Here is a 21282-nt window from a genome sequence, read left to right as displayed (position 1 = left end):
GGTCGGGATAGAAACTGAATACTAAAATAGTATATATAAACTCAACTGTATAAGTAACTGCATTGAATATATATGTACTAAATACTTCAGGTAAAATACTAACATTTTTAGATATTATTAAGAAAAAACCCACAATTATATGCTGTTTGTACAAATCACATCTTAGCCATAAGGTCCCAGAAAGGTTGAAAGTAAAATGATAGAAAAAGAGATATGCCAGGTAAATACTTACCAGAAATACTTGCCTGAAAATTAGATAGCTTCATTTCTAAATACATATAGGTCACCAGAAGAAATAGCAAAAGAGTTTAATATGGTTCTGGGACTAAGGGCATGGGTGGTAAGACAGAGTCCTGATTAGTCGTTGTAAGCCTTGTAACACTGATTTTTTTTTTTTAATTTGTACTTGTAGTGCTTACTGTGATAAAATACCTTTTGAATATAAATAGAATTCTTAAAAAAGAAAATTAAAAAATTAGGAAAAATACATATAGGATGAAAATAAAATGGAATTATAAAATATTTTAATTAAACAATAATAAATATACAAATACAAGATGTAATTCATACAATGATTAGAGCAAAATTTATAGTCTTATAATCATATCTTAGAAAAGAATAAAAGCTGAAAAAAATCAATGATTTAATTTTTCAGCTTAAGAAGCTAGGAAAACAAAACAAATAGAAAATCTAACATAAGGGACACCTGGGTGGCTCAGTCGTTAATTGTCTACCTTCGGCTCAGGTCATGATGCCAGGGTCCTGGGATCGAGCCCTGCATCAGGCTCCCTGCTCTGCGGGAAGCCAGCTTCTCCCTCTCCCACTCCCCCTGCTTGTGTTCCCTCTCTCGCTGTCTCTCTCTCTGTCAAATAAATAAATAAAAATCTTAAAAAAAAAAAAAATCTAACTTAAGGTAAATTTTACAAATATCAGGAAATAAAATGGGACATTACTACAGATCTTTCTTTGGACATTGAAAAGAACAAAAGAGGATATTATGAATGATTTATGCCAATACACTTGGTTATTTGGACAAAATGGGAAAATTCCTAGAAAATGCAACCTTCCAAACTAACCAAGGAAGATATAAAAAGTCCTGTGTCTGGTATCTATTAAAGAATTGTGGTCAGTTATTTTAAAAACTTTCCCACAAAAAAGGAAAAAGTGCACTTATGATGAGCACTCGGTGTTGTATGGAAGTGTTGAATCACTATACTGTACACTTGACACTAATATTACACAGGATGTTAACTATACTGGAATTTAAATAAAAATTTTTCTTAAAAAAGAAAAAAGATGGTGTTGGTTAAGTAATGTGAAAGCAAATTTTTAAGAGTGAAGATACTAGTTTTTATAAATGCACATAGAAACAAAAAATGAACTTTACTTCAATTTCACAGATGAAGGAATGAAACAATTACATTATTGAATAAATAGGTAACTACAGAATTATAGTGCAGTGTTCTTTGCCATTCTTCCAAAGTTTCAGTTTTCAAAGAAAGTATATAGATGTCTCTAAAAAAATATTTGGTTTTCCGGAGTTCTTAATGATCTCTCTGATGATTTAGGTGTTCCTTGACGATCTTCCTAAGGATTTTAATGATGCTTTATGTGAGTATAACATGGACGTTACAAAGGACTTTGCCTCCTTCCTACTAAATGTTGCCAAATTGGCTGATATGGAACAGGAATATCAACTCCCATTGTCAAAAATAAGTAAGTATATCTTAACTCCACTGTGGAACTATTTAAAGAAAAAATAATCTTTCTAAGAATATTTTTCCCAGAGGAAGAGTAGAGCCTGGGAAAGATCAGTCTGCCTTAAAAAAGGGGAATTCCTTCTGCTTTCAAAGAAAGAAACTCTTGGTTTTTAGAAGTCAAAAGGGCAATGGAGAATAAAACTAAATAGAGTCATTTATAAACCATCTTGATTAAAGGTTGCTTTGGGGGCAAGCCTGGCAAATGCAGGAAGGGCATTTATGAAGTGAAGATAAATGAGAGACCATTCTATCACTCATTTTCTTGAGAGGAAATATGTATAGACTCTTGGAAGATTACCGAGGCCCAAACTCTGGTTCTGCTATTCTTAGAAGTGAGACCTTGGGCAATATTCCTTATTCATGCCTCAATTTTCTCAAAAGATGTATAAAAAAGAGAATAGCATTACAAACCTAGTTTGGGTGAGCTTTAAATAATTCAGTTAATATATGTGACTATCTTAAAACAGTACCTAGCACATAGTAAACACATTAACTTTGCTCTTATTTTTCGTAAGGTATTGGATAGAAATCTTCTAGGGAAAAGTAAACAGGAAAAGCTGACTGGGATAAAAGGAAAGGGTTGAGCCATGGGTAGTAATTTCCTAATTTCATTATACCCCAACATCCTCAATTGGAAAAAGTTAAGGAAGCAGAGCCTCTTACTTCCTGGGCCCTATTAAAGTGGGAAACAGCATGAACAAAAGCAAACAGTAACAGTGGAGCATTGTGAGCATCCCAGAGGAGGCAAAATAGGAGTGCCTTCATTACAAATTAGAGCCACCTTTGAATGCACAATCTGGTGCTTTTTAAGAGTAGGAATGGAGGGGGCCCCTGGGTGGCTCAGTCAGTTAAGTGTCTGCCTTTCGCTCAGGTCATGATCCCGGAGTCCAGGGATGGCGCCCCATGTTGGGCTCCCTGCTCAGTGGGAGTCTGCTTCTCCCTCTGCCCCTCCCCCTGCTTGTGCTCTCTCTCTCTCTCTCTCAAATAAATAAAATCTTTAAAAAAAAGTAAGAATGGAAAAAAATATTTCTTCTTGTACACCATTTCCAAACCTACTGATAGTGGCCTCTTAGAATACCCTGTCTGGAAGGATTGTGAGGCCAGATCTGAAGTCAGTGGGAAAAAGCACCAAGGTAATAGCAATAATTCTATGTTAAAAGCATGCAATTTAGATGTAGTCTTTTATTACCTGTTGATCAAGGAACTAAAACATCATACAAAATTTTATAATACTGATAATATTAATAGCTAACATTTATTGAATATATATTGTGCCAAGATGTGCTACTCACTTTTTTTTTTTTATAAAGATTTTAGTTATTTATTTGTCAGAGAGACAGAGAGAGTACAAGCAGGGGGAGCTACAGGCAGAGGGAGAAGCAGGCTCCCCGCCGAGCGGGAGCCCGACGTGGGACTTGATCCCAGGACCCTGAGATCATGACCTGAGCAGAAGGCAGATGCTTAACCCACTGAGCCATCCAGGTGTCCCATGCTATGCACTTTATGTGATATATCTCATCTGGTCTGATATAGGTCCTGGAAATTTGGATGACTTCATTTGTAGCATGGTCTAGAGTCTGTGCATAAAGCGTAACAATTTGGCTGATTTCTAAAAACTAATCTATCCCAACCTATTATGGACAGATTTCACAGGAAAAGAATGTGAGGGCTCTGAACTGGTTTCTCATTTGATGAACTGCAAAGAAGGAAGAGCAGCTATTTCTCCATTTGTTTGTCTCTCCGGGAACTCTGATGGTGATTTGCTTCTACCAAATACTCCGAACCACGTAAGTGGAAATGGGGTTTATAAATAAAAGATCTTTAAGAAAGAATTGGATTTATGCTTCTAGGCTGTTTAGAAAGGATTTCAAATTTCTCAAATTGAAAAAAAAATTCCAGGTGTATGAACAGAAATATCCAGGAAATGGTACTCTTGAGGCCAGTATGGTTTCAGTTTTTCAGTGTTGACCTGCGGGACCCTGCTCCATTCTGCTCCACAGAATTCCCAAGTACCACCACTTTTCTTCCATCTTTGTAGGTTGATGCAAGTTTGCTATGGAAAGAGCATACAACTATCTTCAGGCTTTCCCGGTATTGCTATAAATGCTGTAAATCCCATATATGTTCTGGATCACTGATGTCCAAAATGGAGTACAAAGACCTAGACACATTGGGAATATTCTGGATAATTCACTGAATGTTGTAATAAACTTATAGAAATTTAATTTATATTTTAACACAAAGTTTGAGAAAGAAAATAAGTTTTGTTATATTTGATATTATGGTTTGACACTAGAGTTTCAACTCTATTCTAGTCCAAAATCAGACAGTCCTCTATTACATAAAATAGTCCAGTATCACTTAAAAGAGTTTTGAAAAACTAAATATTAGACCCTTGTGCATTTTAAATGGACACATACATTTTTATCACAAATCCAAATAATTTCTGATGATATAATTTCCAGCTTCAGATAAATGTTGATATGTTAAAATAAAGCCATCATATCATTTTTAATGTATAAAATGGAATATGAATACTGAAGCATTTGAATACCCATAATTATGAAGTTAAAACAGTCAAGAATAAAATTTCCAATGATTTAAAATTTGGCACTGTTCTTTTCTCTTGTATTTAGATTATACACTCCCCCACATAATTTGACCTCAATGTAATATATTTTTAAACATGAAGCCACCCTATCTATCAAATTTCTTAGCTTAGATAGTATGCAATTTCAATTTAAATAGTATGCAGTTTCAATAGTATGCAACAGGTTATTTCCTGCTAATTACAAAACCTTATAATACAAATTTTGAGAAGTAATGACTAAAATAAAATTAATATTGTATTAGAAATGTATACATTAATGGGATGGATGAAGCTATTTATTTTTAAATTAGTTCATATAACTAAGAATGAATATTTACTTATTTTTAGAATGAGACAGAGTTCCACTTTAAATTTTAATTTGAATGTTGAGAAACTTTATTCAAATAGATAAGTAGTTCAGAACGGAACAACTTTTCTAACAGTGATACACAATTCTTCTAATTTCTTCTGAGCTGTTTGCCCCAAATCACCTACCAGACTATTATCACAAATATATTTTTAATGTTCCCTTAATTAGCAACTTAATTAGATGCACTTTAATTTTGTTGAATTCAAGTAATTGGAAACAACCTAATTTAAAAGAAAAAAATTATTTTTTTACGTAGTCTTTAAAGTCATCCACTTTCTTAATAGGAAAGCAATATGGCTTTTTGTTGCTACTCTGTACATTTTCAAACCCCAAGTAAGTTTGAGGAAGCTTTTTGTTTTATAAAATGAGAGAAAAGCATTCATGAAAGAAGAAATGAGAACGGATTTTTTTTTTTTTTACTGATAACGTACATGGCTTAAAAATTACTTATAGACCACTGCTCCAGGTCTTACGCGAAGCTCTCTAAGGCTAGTTCTTTACCCTCATGTGACTGGTGTCTTACAGAATGTGGAAGAATGTGGAATTCTGGCATAGAAATAATAGAGGACTAAACTTTAGCTTATAAGATCAATAATTTTATGAAGCTTTTTTCCTGTATTTTATTTTTATAATTGCAATTAATTACTTATGTAAGAAGTTTGTAGGTAATCACATTGAAGACAAGACATATTAATTATTATAATTTCTTTTTCTCTATTTTACAATTAATTCAACTTATGGTTAGTAAGTACCATTAACTTTTGTTTCCTTTCCACATGCAAAATTTTCCATGGGGTTTTCGAGGGACACTGATACAGTTATAATAGGATATAATGTCTGCGTCTTATTGCCACACAGTGACCATCAATTAGAAGAGATCTTTAGGTACAGGGCATGACCTAATACAGGCTTTTCATTGTTCCTGCTGGTGTGCTAGAGAGAAGAGGCTGGTTCTATTTCATTTATTTTGTAGCATCCTACACTGACGAATATTTCTAAAGTATGCCTTGATGGCAATATGCCCTTTGTCTTACCCAAATCACTTTATACAATTTTACTTTACTAGTGTAAGTTATAACCTCTCAAAACTTATTTTGCTTTTATTGTTTGTTACATTTTTAATGTAATGCTAAATAAGCATTCATATTATCTTTAAATAACATGCAGATAAGCTATAAAGCATAAAACTAAAATGAACACCCATGGACTCAGGACCCTCCTCTATTTCATTCCCTTGTCTCTCCTCTTTCCCCAGGATATCAATTACCCTGAATTTTGTGTTTTTAATTCACCTTTAAAAAACATCATATTCCAAAGTCACTTTTTATATTTGCTGCTTTTGATTTTTATAAAAAGTAAGAGAACACTTACTGTAGTCTCCTGGATGTTGTTTTTTGCTTTTGTTTTGTTTTGCTTTTTGCACTCAGTACTCTGCTCCCAAGATTCATTCATGTTGTCACATGAAGCTCTATTTTATTTTTACTACTTCATAATATTTCAGAATGTGGATATAAAACAAGCCATTGATCTAGTTTCCTCTTAAACTGTTTGTGTTTGTTTTTAGTCTTTACTGTTACAAACAGGGCTGCTACAAATGTCTAGTGCACATGTGCAACAGTTTCCCTTGAATGTAAATCTTCTGGATTTTTGAGGTCAAAACAGTTTTCTGGATCATAATGGAATAAGAATATTCCAAGAACTTATAGTAGTAAAAGAGCTTTCCACACTACTACCAAATCATTTGAAAAAGTAGTTGTACCAATTAGTGTATTAGAGTAGTTCCTATTGACCCTGTATAGTTTTCATAAAATGAGCAGACATCAAAAGCTATTGACTTGTTAACTTCCTATTCTTACTTTCCTTCTCTTTCCCCCTATATCTCTCTCCCTTCCCTTTTTATTCTGGTGATTGGGTTCTTGCAATTGTTAGAGTTGCTCTGTTGAACTCTTCTCTTGAGATATACAAGGCACGAGCTCTCTGATACTCTGTTTACAAGGTATCTCCTATACCAATTAAGATAATGAAAAATAATTAAAATTAACTTTTCTTTCCTAGTGACTCTTGTTATTATTCTCATGGCTGGATGGTTGAAATTGCCGAGAGTATGCTAAGAGGCAATAATGTTCATAGGTGGTACCAAGTCATTCTCCAGACTTTCTTAGGACAGCACCAACCCAGTGTGTATGAAAGACACCCTCTTCCTTCATCACGAAGAGTGTGCTTCAAAAAAGTTGAATAAAGAAAGGAACTACAAAGCACAATGTAAGAAACCAAAAACTTTCTTTACACATAAATAACAAAAAGAGTTGTGTTTCTTCAGGTCATTCTACGCACAATTGGTATCAATCACACTCAGGCTCCTGTGCTGTTGTCAGAGATATTGGATGACCAAGGAAGAAGAATGCCACTGAATGCTTATGCACTTGATTTCTATAAACATGGTTCCTTGACAGGACTAGTCCAGGACAACGGGTATGTTTTATCCATCTTCACCTATCTGTCCCCCTCTAATCTTTCTACTTCTACCTTTCTGTGTCCGTGTCTGCATTCCTGTCTGTCTCCATCTTTCTCTTTCATTTCTACCTCTACTTCTAGTCCTATTTCTGTATCTACCTATACATCTATATCTAATGGATGAACCTAATGAATTCTAGGGCAAAGCTTTTTACAATTTTTTTAAAGAGTTTATTTATTTATTTGACAGAGAGATAGCGAGAGCAGGAACACAAGCAGGGGGAGTGGGAGAGGGAGAAGCAGGTCCCCCACGGAGCAGGGAGCCCGATGCGGGACTCGATCCCAGGACCCTGGGATCATGACCTGAGCTGAAGGCAGATGCCCAACGACTGAGCCACTCAGGCGCCCCAAAGCTTTTTACAATTTTAAGTGTAGGTGAATCATGCTAAATATACTGGAATTTTTTCCTGCAGATTAATGGTGAGAGAGAATAACAAACTTTGTGTTATTTTTGTTTGTGGTTTACTGGCAAAATCTTGGGACTTAGGCTGACTCACTTGACCTAAAGGTGTACCCTACAGATATATTCATGTACACTCACAGATATGTTTTTATTTATTACCATACTATCTCTTCATTATAAGATATTTTAAAACTGAAAAACAATAACATTGCCATACCCACCATTATGAGAGAAGTATATAAAAAGGTATATAACTCACACATCTGAGGACTGAGCATAGGACAATTGTTTTAGCTCTTTGGCAGGGAAATCATTTTCAAAAACAGTAAGGAAGGGTAAACCCTCTTGGATTTACCTGGGAATAGAGAAATTGGCCCAGGCACTGAGCACATAGTTGTGGGAGGGGCATTCTGTCACACTAATCAGTAATTCAGTAGACAATTCATATAAAATTTTGAACAATCTTTATTGAATTAAAGGATTTAAAACTTGGGACACTAGAGAAATGTTGATTTTTTTTTTTATTTCATAGCTCACTCATGCAAATGTATTTTATTCTTTTTAAAAATTTTAATTTTAATCACCTTGTGTTCATTATGACAAGTGTGCTACTTAATCCCCATCACCTATTTCACCCATCCCCCGGCCCCCCTCCCTTCTGGTAAACATCTGCTTGTTCTCTATAGGTAAGAGTCCATTTCTTGGTTCGCCTCTCTCTCTTTCTCTTTGCTTATTTGTTTTGTTCTTAAATTACACAGATGAGTGAAATCCTTTAGTATTTGTCTTTCTCTGGCTGACTTATTTCACTTAGCATTATACTGTCCTGCTCCATCCATTTCATTGCAAATGGCAAGATTTCATTCTTTCTAGTGGCTGAATAATATTCCATCCGTCAATTGATGGACACTTGATAATGGGCTGCTTCTATATCTTGGCTTTTGTAAATAATACTGCTATAACATAAGGGTGCATATATCCCTTTGAACTAGTGTTTTTGTATTCTTTGGATAAATACCCAATAGTGTGATTGATGGATAGTAGGGTAGTTTTAACTTTAACTTTTTGAGGAAGCTCCATACAGTTTTTCATAGTGGCTGATCCAGTCTGCACTTTATCCATGTCCTCACCAAAACCTATTGGTTCTTGTGGTTTTTTTTTTTTTTTTTTTTATTTTAGCCATTCTGACAGGTGTGAGGTGATATCTCATTGTAGTTTTGATTTGCATTTCCCCGATGGCAAGTAATGATGAGCATCTCCTCACGTGTCTGTGGGCCATCTGTATGTCCTCCTTGGAGAAATGTCCATTTGGGTCTTTTGCCTTTTTTAATTGGACTATCTGTATTTGGATGTTGAGTTTTATAAATTCTTTATATATTGTGGATACAATCCTTTATCAGGTATGTCATTTGCAAATATCTTCTTCTATTCCCTAGGTTGTCTTTTAGTTTTGTTGATTGTTTCCTTCACTCCTGAAGGTACTTTTTTTTTAAAGATTTTATTTATTTATTTGACAGAGAGAGACACAGTGAGAGAGGGAACACAAGCAGGGGGCGTCGGAGAGGGAGAAGCAGGCTTCCCGCTGAGCAGGGAGCCTGAGCCTGATGCGGGGCTGTATCCCAGGACCCTGGGATCATAACCTGAGCCGAAGGCAGATGCTTAATGATTCAGCCACCCAGGCGCCCCTACCTTTTTTTTTAAATAGGATCCACGCCCAACATGAAGCTTGAACTCACAACCCTGAGATTAAGAGTCCCACATTCTACCAGCTGAGCCAGCCAGGTGCCCCTGAAGCTACTTATTTCTAGTCCTAATAGTTTATGTTTGCTTTTGTTTCCCTTGCCTCAGGGGACCTATCTAGAAAAAAGTTGCTATTTCAATGTCAAAGAAATCATTGCTGTGTTCTCTTCTAGCATTTTTATGGTTTCAGGTCTCATATTTAGGTCTTTAATCCATTTTTAATTTACTTTTATATATGGTGTAAGAAAGTTTTCCAGTTTCACTCTTTTTTTTTTTAAAGATTTTATTTATTTATTTTGAGAGAGAGTGAGAGAGAGAGAGAGAAGAGGGGGAGGGGCAAAGGAAGAGGGAGAAGCAGACTCCCCACTGAGCAGGGAACCTGATGTGGGGCTCAATCCCAGGACTCTGGGATCATGACCTGAGCTGAAGGCAGACACTTACCTGACCAAGCCACCCAGGTGCCCCTTCCAGTTTCATTCTTTTGCATGTTGCTGTTCAGTTTTCCCAACATCATTTGTTGAAGAGACTGTCTTTTTTCTATTGGATATTCTTTCCTGCTTTGTCAAAGATTAATTGATCATATAATTGTGGGTTTATTGCTAGGTTTTCTGTTCTGTTCTATTGATCTATGTATTTATTTTATGTCAGTACCATACTGTCTTGATCATTATAGCTTTGTAATATAACTTGAAGTCTGGAATTGTGATGCCTCCAGCTTTGCTTTTCTTTTTCAAGGTTGCTTTGGCTATTCAGGGTCTCTTGTGGTTCCATACAAATTTTCGTATTGTTGTAGTTCTGTTAAAAATGCTGGTGGTATTTTGATAGGGATTGCATTGAATCTGTAGATTGCTTTGTGTAGTATAAACATTTTAACAATATTTGTTCTTCTAATCTATGAGCATGGAATGTCTTTCCATTTCTTTGTGTCATCTTTCATTTCTTTCATCAGCATTTTATAGTTTTCAGGTTACAGGTCTTTCACCTCTTTGTTTAGGTTTATTCCTAGGTATCTTTTGTTTTTGGTGCAATTGTAAATGGGATTGATTTCTTAATTTCTCTTTCTGCTGCTTCATTATTGGTGTATAGAAATGCAACAGATTTCTGTACCTTGATTTTGTATCCTGTGACTGTACTGAATTCATTTATCAGTTCTAGCAGATTTTTAGTGGAGTCTTTCTGGTTTTCTATATATAGTATCATATCATCTGTAAAGAGTGAGTTTTACTTCTTCCTTACCAATTTTGATGCCTTTTATTTGTTTTGTTGTCTGATTGCTGAGGCTAGGACTTCCAGTACTATGTTGAAGAAGAGTGGTGAGAATGGACATCCTTATCTTGTTCCTGACCTTAGAGGAAAGCTCTCAGTTTGTCCCCACCGAGGATGATACTAGCTGTGGGTTTTTCATGCATGGCCTTTATTATGTTGAGGTTTGTTCCCTCTAAACCTGCTTTGTTGAGGGTTTTTGTCATGAATGGATGTTGTACTTTATCAAATGCCTTTTTCTGCATTTATTAAAATGATCATATGGTTCTTACCCTTTCTTTTATTTATGTGATGTATCATGTTGGTTGCTTTGTGAATATTGAACCACCCTTGCAACTCAGGAATAAATCCCACTTGATCATGGTAAATGATTTTTTTTTAATGTGTTGTTGGATGTGGTTTGCTCATATTTTGTTGAAGATATTTGCATCTATGTTCATCAGAGATATTGGCCTGTAGTTCTCTTTTTTTGTGGTGTCTTTATCTGGTTTTGGTATTAGGGTAATGCTTGCCTCAAAATGAATTTGGAAGTTTTCCTTCCTCTTCTATGTTTTGGAATAGTTTGAGAAGAATAGGAATTAACTCTTTTGTAAATGTTTGGTACAATTTACCTGTGAAGCCATCTGGTCTTGGACTTTTGTTTGTGGGGAGTTTTTTGATTACTAATTCAATTTCTTTACTGGTGTTCAGTCTGTTCAAATTTTCTATTTCTTCCTGTTTTAGTTTTGGTAGGTTTTATGTTTCTAGGAATTTAATCATTTCTTCCAGGTTTAATTTGTTGGCATATAGTTTTTCATAATATTCTCTTATAATTGTTTGTACTTCTGTTGGTGTTGATAGCTATTTCTCCCTCTCATTTATGATTAGAGGTTTATCAGTTTTATTGATTTTTTCAAAGAGCCACCTTCTGGTTACATTAATCTCTTCTATTGTTTGTTTGTTTGTTTTAGTTTCTGTATCATTTATTTCTGCTCTAATCTTCATTATTTCCTTCCTTCTGCTGGTTTTAGGTTTTGTTTGTTCTTTTTCTAACTTTTTTGGGTGTAAGGTTAGGTTTTTTATTTGAGAGTTGTCTTACTTATTGAGGTGGGACTGTATTGCTATAAACGTCCCTCTTAGAACCACTTTTGCTGCATCCCAAAGGTTTTGGACCATTGTGTTTTCATTTTCATTTGTTTCCATGTATCTTTTTTATTTATTCTTTGATTTCCTAGTTGACCCATTCATTGTGTTGTACCATGTTATTTAACTTTCATGTATTTGTGGTTCTTCCAGATTTTTTCTTGTGATTGACTTCTAGTTTCTTAGGGTTGTGGTTAGAAAGGATGTATGGTATGATTTTGATCCTTTTGAATTTTTGAGGCTTGTTTTGTGGCCTAACATGTGATCTATTCTGGAGAGTGTTCCATCTGCACTTGAAAAGAATGTGTATTCTGCTGTTTTAAGGTGGAATGTTCTGAATATATCTGTTAAGTTCATCTGGTCCAGTGTGTCATTCAAAGCCACTGTTTCCTTGTTGATTTTCTGTTTAGATGATCTGTCCATTGATGTAAGTGGGATGTTAAAGTCCCCTACTATTATTGTGTTATTATCAGTTAGTTCCTTTATGATTGTTATTAACTGTTTTATGTATTTAGGTGCTCCCATGTTGGGTGCATAAATATTTACAATTGTTATATCTTCTTGTTGGATTATCCTCTTTATGATTACATAGTGCCCTTCTCTGTCTCTTGTTACAGTCTGCTTTAAAGTTTAGTTTGTCTGATATAAGTATTGCTAGTCTGGCTTTCTTTTGACAACCATTCTTTTTTCTCTTTTGTTCAGCTTGACTACTTTCTGTTACTGTGTTTTCTAGGTCATTAATTTGTTCCTCTGCTTTCCCGTCCTGCTGTTCATTCCATCAAGCATGTTTGTCATTTCATTTATTGAGCCCTTATTTCTGGTATGTTATTCCTTATCTCTGTATTAAGGTTCTCACTCATGTCTTCCATTTTTAAGTCCAGTGAATATCTTTATGATCATTACTTTAAATTCTCTTTTTCACTTAGATCTCTGGCCATGGCCTTATCCTGTTATTTCATTTGGGACAAATTCCTCTGTCTTCTCATTTTGTCTGTCTCTGTGTCAGCTACCATGTGTTAGGAAAGTCAGCTACTTCTCCTGTTTTTGAGGGTAATGGCCTTATGTAGAACTTCTGTGTCGGGAGGTGCAGTGTAGTCAGGGGTTTGGGCTGGTCTTCTGGGGAAAGGGGCCCACAGTGCTGGGACTGAGGCAAGCATGACTTGGGAGGGTGGATCCACCAGAGCATGGCAGGTACAGAGCTTGGCATAAGCAAGTTAGGTAGTGAGTGTTGGCATGCTACTGGTTCCTACAGGTAGCCCTGTGCTTATTCCAAGGGGTGGGGGAAGGAAGTGGTGCTGGTCAGTTTCTTTTTTTTTTTTTTTTTAAATATTTTATTTATTTATTTGAGAGAGAAAGAATCAGAGACAGAGAGCATGAGAGGGAGGAGGGTCAGAGGGAGAAGCAGACTCCCTGCCGAGCAGGGAGCCTGATGCGGGACTCGATCCCGGGACTCCAGGATCATGACCTGAGCCGAAGGCAGTTGCTTAACCAACTGAGCCACCCAGGCGCCCGGTCAGTTTCTTTTTTCACAGAGGGGTCTCTTGTGAACACTGCCTCTATGGGACATGCTCTGAGAAGAGCAAATAACCTCCCCACTGTATGCCACAGGCACTCTTCAATTGCTGTTTCCACACTATACATCCAGGGGTTGTTTGCCCTGCCTTTTCTCCAAAAGCAGCCCCAATACCCCTGGGCTATATCTGAGCCAAACCCACTGACCTTTAAAATTCTAGGCTTTAAGCCTCATTGGTTGCAAGAACTCATGATATTCAGCCCCTCTGATTTTCCAAGCCGGTTGCTATGGAGAATCATCTTCCCTTTATGCTCCACTGTATGCTAGTCTGTCTCTTGCCCTGCTCCACCTCCATGGCTGCCACCCCACTGCAATGGGCATGATCCAGGTTCTCTCCCAAACCACATCTCTGCACTTCCTACCTTCTTCAATGTAATTTCTTTTCTACCTTCAGTTGTGGAGTTTGTTCTGTCAGTCTTCAGGTTGATTTCTGGGGTATTTAGGATGTTTTGATAGTTATCTAGTTGTGTCCATGGGATGAAGCAAGCCTAGGGTCTTTCTACTCCACCATCATTTTCCCTCTTGGATATATTCCTGATCATTTTTTAAAATATGACTCATTATTGTGAATTAAGTTGTGATATTAGTAAATAATCCATTTGATTCTTCCCTTTTGATTCTCCAGCTCCCATTCACTCTCCTGAGCTTAACTTTCCTATTTTGTTTTTCTCCTGAGATGGTCAGTCTCCTGTGTGTATTGATTATGTGTGGTTGTGATAATTGTGACTTTTGAATTCATAATCATCATTCCTCTTGATTGAATCATCATCTAGGATTTGTGGTGAAAGGTTTTAGTAAATATGTCTTGATAGACAAAAGTAATTTATTATTGACAAGTCCAGCATTTCAGTATGAAGTAAGTTCTTTAATGTTTTTATACTATTAATTTTCAAAATGATATTTTGTTTAGGATAAATGAAGGAGCTGCTTATTACTTGTTGAAAGATTTTGCACTCACCATTAGATCTATCAGGTATGTTATATATTTTAAATATTGATTTCAGATTTTCCAAAAATTCAATGGTAATTTGAAAAATGTTGACCTCATACTTAAAAATGCCATTGAGCTTCTTAGGTGTCACACATTTTAACTCCCCAAACACTTTGCAGAGCTTCTCTTCAACACCCTGTTGCACTGGCTCTATAATAGAATTAATCCCAAAGCCCATTTGACATAACGTTTTATTCAGACCAGAGCCTCAGCCTCAGGCACTGCATAATAACAGGATAATATTCCAAAGCCTCAAGAATTCCTAAATCCTAGTATTCTCAGTTTTCACAACCAGTGTTTGTCAGATACGTGATACTTCAGAAGGCCCCTTAGGGCTCCATCAGGTTTATATCAACTTACATAATCTGGACTCTCTTGCTTTATATAATGTTTTTTTTCCCAGGGTTTATCTGACTCTGTTCTCTCATATTGGCTTCCTGTTTTCATCTTTAGCAGAATTCAGTGGGGACCCAAACAACTCTAAACTTTATATAGATAAACCCATCCTAAGGCTTTACTACATGGTCCATCCTTAGGCACATCTAGTGTTGCCTGGTTAAATTCCAGTCTGCATGCCCTTCAATACTTTATGGGTTTTCCCTTTTCTAACACTTACTTTAAAAATTATATATCTTCACATACATGCATACAATTGCCATGAATCTCTTCATGAATTTCTTGCTAATCAGGTCATTGATTTTTAATTTTTTGATTTGAGATTAATCAGACCTGTTTGGATGTTTTATACAGAGAATGAAACTATGTGGATGCTAGAACAGAGGGAACTGCTCTATATAGTTTCTTGAGTATCTTTAGATAGTGTATTTCTTGAGTGGCTCATAGTTATTCAAGAGTATACCAGGAAACCCCAGAGACTTTGGAGCCATCTCAAAATCTGATCCTAGAAATATCATTCATTGATCTGAAAAGTATTGAAATATTATTGGTTTGAGACATACTTCTAAGCATTTGAGATATAGAGAATCAGTAAATCTATCCTTGCTTTAAACATAATCTTACAGTGTAGTGTGAGGAAACTGACTTGTAGCTATTACAAAGGCAATAAGTGCTAGGATGACAGATAATGGGGCAACCTTGGATTCAGAGAAGGATTTTCAGTATATGTGCTGCCAAAGTGAGCACTAGAGAAGCATTTTCAAATGAAGTAATTTTTTCACTAAATCTTAAAGGATCTTAAGGGATGGGGCAGAGGAAACAGTGTTTTCAAAGTACAGAAATGAGAAAGGGTCTGATATGTCAGGGATAGGCTTCAATCTCACTCTAGTGGCATGGGGAATATGGGAGTTGTGATAGGGATGGGGGAAGATACTGAGTTGCTTAAAGCAGCTTTACAGCAATTTGGATATGCATTGGAAAGAGTCTTAATTCTCATATTATGGAGGTTAGGCTTAGTGTTCTGAATAATGTGTAGACAGTGTATAGGCATGAGTATGATATGGGTCTGTATTATATGTGTGACAGACATGTGTATGGTTTATATATGTGACAGAGACTCAAAGGCTATAAGAGCCATGCAGGTGAGAGTGAGTGTGAGTCTGAAATAGAAGTAATGATGGAAAAGAGTGGTTAAAGAAATAGTTATGGGATAGAATTCAGAGAAATTGTCAATAAAGTTCATGTGGTTGGTGATGATAATGAAGTTTCTATTTTAGTTAATGATACATTAGAAGTGAGGATGAAGTTTGAGGACTAAGAACCAAAAATAGTGAGTTAGAATTTATACATGTCACATAATATCTGTGGGAAATAATTCAAGAGGAAAGGGTCAGTGTCATAATTATAGGTCTATGACTAGGAGTATATTCAGTGTTATAGATACAGATCTGGTCATTCTTTGTGGTAGGTCAATGAAGACACTAGGAAAAATTCTGGAACTCTAGTGCAACCAAGGTAGATAAGGAATTACAAAAGGCTGATAAAATGTCAGATCCTGATCGTGGTCAGTACTTTATCAACCCAGCCGCACTGTTCATTATTGAATTTCCTCTCTCCTTTCTTTTCACTTGCATATTCATTCTTGTTGCTGCTGTAACAAATTACCACAAACTTAGTGGTTTAAACCAACACAAATTTATTATCTTACAGTTCTGGAAGCCTGAAGTCCAAAACAGGTCTAACTGGGTTAAAATCAAGATGTTGGCAAAGCTCATTTCTTTCTGGAGACTTTAGGACAATCTGCTTTATTCTCTTGTCCAGCTTCTAGATGTTGCTGGCATTATTTTGATTATCGTCCCCCTTCATCTTTAAGGCCAGCAATGGTGGGGAAAGTCTTATATTGCATTACTCTGAGATGAACTCTCTCCTGCCTCCTCTCTCACAAAAGTCTTTGAGACTATATTGGGTCCACCCAGATAATCCAGGATAATTTTTCTATCACAAAGTCAGCTGATCAGCAACTTCAATTCCACTGCAACCTTAATTCTCTTTGCTATATAAACTAACATAGTCCTAGATTTCTGGGGATTAGAACACAAATAAAGGCCACTATTCTGTTTCTTACACCCTGTTTTAAAAAATTTTCTCACATATCTAGGCAAAGGAAGTAATATTTTGCTCTTCATAGAGGTACTTGCTTGTGGATTTCAGTATATACTGGACACGATAGCCAAAAAAACACAAAATAGCCTCCAAAGAGATGTGTGGCAAGAAGGAAGGGACTTTGTGTTGCTGCTATTGAAGGGAGAAGGGATAAAGTTACATGGAATTTGGTGGCCTTTAAAATCCTCTTGGCAATTGACATGAAGAGGAGCTGCATGGGAATTTTTTTGTTATCTTTATTTTGTTTTGTTTTTTTTATACACTTTTTTTTAGATAAATATATTTCTTATCAGTATTCTTCATATTTTGCTAACATTTCATCATTTCATTATTTAGTGGGATTTACTTAGTTCCTCCTGCCTGGGGAAAGTCCTTCTTATAATGCTGACTCTCACTAAAATGTGTGCTCTGTGTGTGTGTGTGTGTGTATTTCCATTTATAGTGTTTCCTTGCGTGAACTATGTGAAAATGAAGACGACAACGTGGTCTTAGCATTTGAACAATTGAGTAACACCTTTTCTGAAAAACTTGATGGAGTTTAAAAATAAAGATTATCCAGACCACTTAAAATATTGCCATGGGCATTTTTAAAGTCATATTTTATGATCCTCATACTTTTTGTCAGAAATACATATATGATGAAGTGGAAAGAGCAAACACTTTGGAGTCAGAATTGTGATCAGTTGTGATCCATGTAACTTCCATGTTCTCTCATGAGTACTCTTGGACAAGTTATTTAATATCTTTGGAATCTTAGCTTCTGTATATAGTTGAATCATAATGCCTATGTTTCAGTTAGTTTGTGGACTGATTGAGAAAATGCAAAGATTTTGTATGTGACTGAAGAACAATTTTTACTCTGTGAAGCCTAAACAAATATTACATTCTCAGCATTTTTCTTCTGGATGTTATAATTTATAAAGGTCTATCAAGGCTATAATAAACTATTACAGTACCCTGAAGTTTAGAGAAATATTTTCTCTAATTAACTTAAATGTGATTATATGACTTAGATATATGGTTTTTAAAAATGACAACTTCTAGTAAACTTGAATTATTTTAAAAAAAATATAAATGAGAGTTTTGGCATAAATCCTGTGATGCTTTAAGATAAAATATAGCTGGTGATTTGACTTGATTTTAATTGTATATAAATGATTGAAAAAACGCAAAGAAATAAAACGGGTTTAATCAATTTTCCATTGGTCTCTTTGTGTAAAGTCTATACATCTTTCAATCCATTTACACATACATATGCATTTTATATATAATAAATAGTTTATGTCTAATCACTCTCCCTCTCTAGTCTAAGCCTCAGATCACAGTTTTGGAATCCATTTTAGACCCTAAACTTGAACAGAACATTTTATCCTCAGAGCAAAAGGACTGCTCTCTCCTTCCATCCAGGTTGTCTTACTGAAGATGATCTTTTGTATGACATTATTTATACATATATTACATTGGCTTAGAAAAACACCCATGTTTCTTGGGCGCCTGGGTGGCTCAGTCGTTAAGCGTCTGCCTTCGACTTAGGTCATGATCTCAGGATCCTGGGATCGAGCCCCGCATCAGGCTCCCTGCTCCGAGGGAAGCCTGCTTCTCCCTCTCCCACTCCCCCGGCTTGTGTTTCCTCTCTCGCTGTCTCTCTCTCTCTGTGAAATAAATAAATAAAATCTTTAAAACAAACAAACAAACAAAACACCCATGGTTCAATTTGTCTGGAGATAAAAGAATATTGTTACCTGGAACTGACCCATTATTGCATGTGCCATGTTAGGGGACTCTAGTTTCTTCAGACTAAATCCATTTACATTATTTTAAAATATGCACTGCAACAATTTCTGGACACCAAAATACTTAGAAATCAAAGTGGTTTCTACTGACCTCTTAATCTCTACTCAAAACACTGATACACAATATTATAGATTGTCATGTTGGTTTTCACCTCTTACTTTTCTCATGGAGACATGAAAATTTTTTTTTCCGTGTGACTGAGCCAATCTGGTTTCCTAATTTTTAGAGGTAGAATAAGATTATTTCCTATAATCTGGTATTCTATTAAAATAGGGAGTTACACCTAACCTCTTTGAGGTGGGTCTAATGGGCAGCTTCCTTTGCTTCCTTTTTGACTTTTAGCAACGACTTTAAAAAAGTAATTTGAAGGGGGGCAAATCGCAGGGGGAGATGAACCATGAGAGACTATGGACTCTGAGAAACAAACTGAGGGTTCTAGAGGGGAGGGGGTGGGGGGATGGGTTAGCCCGGTGATGGGTATTAAAGTGGGCACATACTGAATGGAGCATTGGGTGTTATACGCAAACAATGAATCATGGAACACTACATCAAAAACTAATGATGTAATGTATGGTGATTAACGTAACAATTAAAAACCTCTTCAATTTGTAAGAAAAAAAGTAATTTGGAATAGCTTATGCAAAGAGAGTTTATATAGAAACTCTGAAAGCATTTTCTGTTCCATTTGTTGTAATAATGTGAAATTTTTCTTTCTGAGAAACGTACAGAGACCCTGGTGAGATTTACTGGAGAATCATTATTACCACCATAATTTATTCCTATCTTTTTCCTATGAGAGGAGAAAATCATATTGGCACTAGGCCTATAAATGGTCTTCTGGAAGAGCCATTTATTAAAAATTTGTATTTTGAGAAAATTATAGATGCAAATGCTGGCATAAGAAATAATATACTGTGCTTGCTTCAGCACTGCATATACTAAAATTGGAATGATACAGAGAAGGTTAACATTGCCCCTATATAAGGAGGACATGCAAATTTGTGAAGTGTTCCATATTTAAAAAAGAAAAGAGAAATAATATACTCATGCATATATGGTTAATTAATATATGACAAAGGAGCCAAGAATATACAATGGTGAAGGGATCATCTCTTCAATAAATGGTGTTGGGAAAAAAGGACAGTCATATGAAAAAGAATGAGACTGGATCACTCTTACCCCATACCCCAAAATTAATTCAAAATAGATTAAAGACATGAACATAAGACCTGAATCCATAAAAATCCTTGAAGAAAACTAGGTAAGTTCCCTGACATCGATGTTGGCAATGATATTTTGGATTTGACACCAAAAGCAAAGGCAACAAAAGCAAAATAAACAGGGGAGACTACATCAAACTAAAAAGCTTCTGCACAGCAAAGGAGACCATCAACAAAATAAAAAGGCAAAATGCCAAATGGGGAAAAATATTTGCAAATGATAGATCAGATAAGGGGTTAATATCCAAAATATATAAAGAATTCATACAAGTCAACACCAAAAAAAAAAAAAAAAAGCCCCACAAATAGCCCAATTAAAATGGACAGAGGACCTGAATAGACATTTATTCAAAGAACACATACAAATGGTCAACAGACACATGAAAACGTGCTCACTAATCATCAGGGAAATGCAAACAACACCACAATGAGGTATCACTTCACATCTCTTAGAAGAATGACTATTCAAGTGTGGGCAGAGACGTGGAGAAAAAAAGAAATGCTTGTGCCCTATTTTGGGAAGCATGCAGCCACTATGGAAAATAGTATGGGAGTCCATCAGAAAATAAAATATAGAAGTACCATATGATCCATCAATCCCACTTCTGAATATCTATCTGAAGGAAATGAAAACACTAACTCAAAAAGATATATGCACCCCCATATTCATTGAAGCATTGTTTACAATAACCAAGACATGGAATAAACCTGTGTCCATCGATGGCTGAATGGATAAATAAAATAGGAGATATATATATGAATATTATTTAGCTATAAAAAGGAATGAGATCTTGTCATTGGTCACAACATGAATGGAACTTGAGGGTATTATGCTAAGTCAAATAAATCAGACAGAGAAAGACAAAGATCATATGATCTCACTTATATATGGAATCTATAAAATAAAACAAAACAAAAATTGAACTCATAGCAGAGAAGAGATTGGTGGTTGCCAGAGGACGGGAGGTGGGGGTGGACAAAATGGGTAAAAGGGGTAAAAAGGAGCAAACTTTCACTTGTAGAATAAGTAAGTCATAGGATGTAATGTAAAACGTGGTGATTATAGTTAATAATGCTGTATTGTATATTTGAAAGTTGCTAAGAGAGTAAGTCTTAAGAGTTTTTATCACAAGAAAAAAATTTGTAATTATGTGTGGTGATGGATGTTAACTAGACTGTTTGTGGTGATCATTTCACAAAATATACAAATATCAAAACATTATGTTATACACTTAAAACTAATATGATATTATATCAATTATTCTCAACAAAAAAAGAAATAATACAGAGAGATCCTATACAGCCTTTACACAGTTTCCCAAATGGTAATATTTTGCATAATTATTGTATAGTACAGTATCAGAATCAGGAAATTGGTATAAATAT

The 21282-nt window shown here is 35.5% G+C and overlaps 1 protein-coding gene and 1 non-coding gene across 4 annotated transcripts in view; both read left to right on the top strand.

Moving 5' to 3' along the window:
* LOC118532776 (putative ATP-dependent RNA helicase DDX60) overlaps positions 1 to 18068 on the top strand; it is a 110795-nt gene extending 92727 nt beyond the window's left edge. For all 3 annotated transcript variants that reach the window (XM_078069419.1, XM_078069418.1, XM_036087552.2), the window contains 5 exons: positions 1569 to 1716; positions 3405 to 3547; positions 7041 to 7192; positions 14243 to 14305; positions 17325 to 18068. In XM_078069419.1, coding sequence (XP_077925545.1) covers positions 1569 to 1716; positions 3405 to 3547; positions 7041 to 7192; positions 14243 to 14305; positions 17325 to 17424 — 606 coding nt within the window. In that variant the 3' untranslated portion in view covers positions 17425 to 18068. The remainder of the gene's footprint in view (positions 1 to 1568; positions 1717 to 3404; positions 3548 to 7040; positions 7193 to 14242; positions 14306 to 17324) is intronic.
* Positions 18069 to 19592: 1524 nt separating this feature from the next.
* Positions 19593 to 19697, top strand: LOC118532780 (U6 spliceosomal RNA). Its single transcript, XR_004915884.1, has one exon. It is a non-coding gene; the product is annotated as a U6 spliceosomal RNA (small nuclear RNA).
* Positions 19698 to 21282: the final 1585 nt, after the last annotated feature.

Source organism: Halichoerus grypus, chromosome 3 (genome assembly GCF_964656455.1).
Source record: "Halichoerus grypus chromosome 3, mHalGry1.hap1.1, whole genome shotgun sequence".
Taxonomy (NCBI): domain Eukaryota; kingdom Metazoa; phylum Chordata; class Mammalia; order Carnivora; family Phocidae; genus Halichoerus; species Halichoerus grypus.
This window is presented reverse-complemented; position numbering and strand designations above follow the sequence as displayed.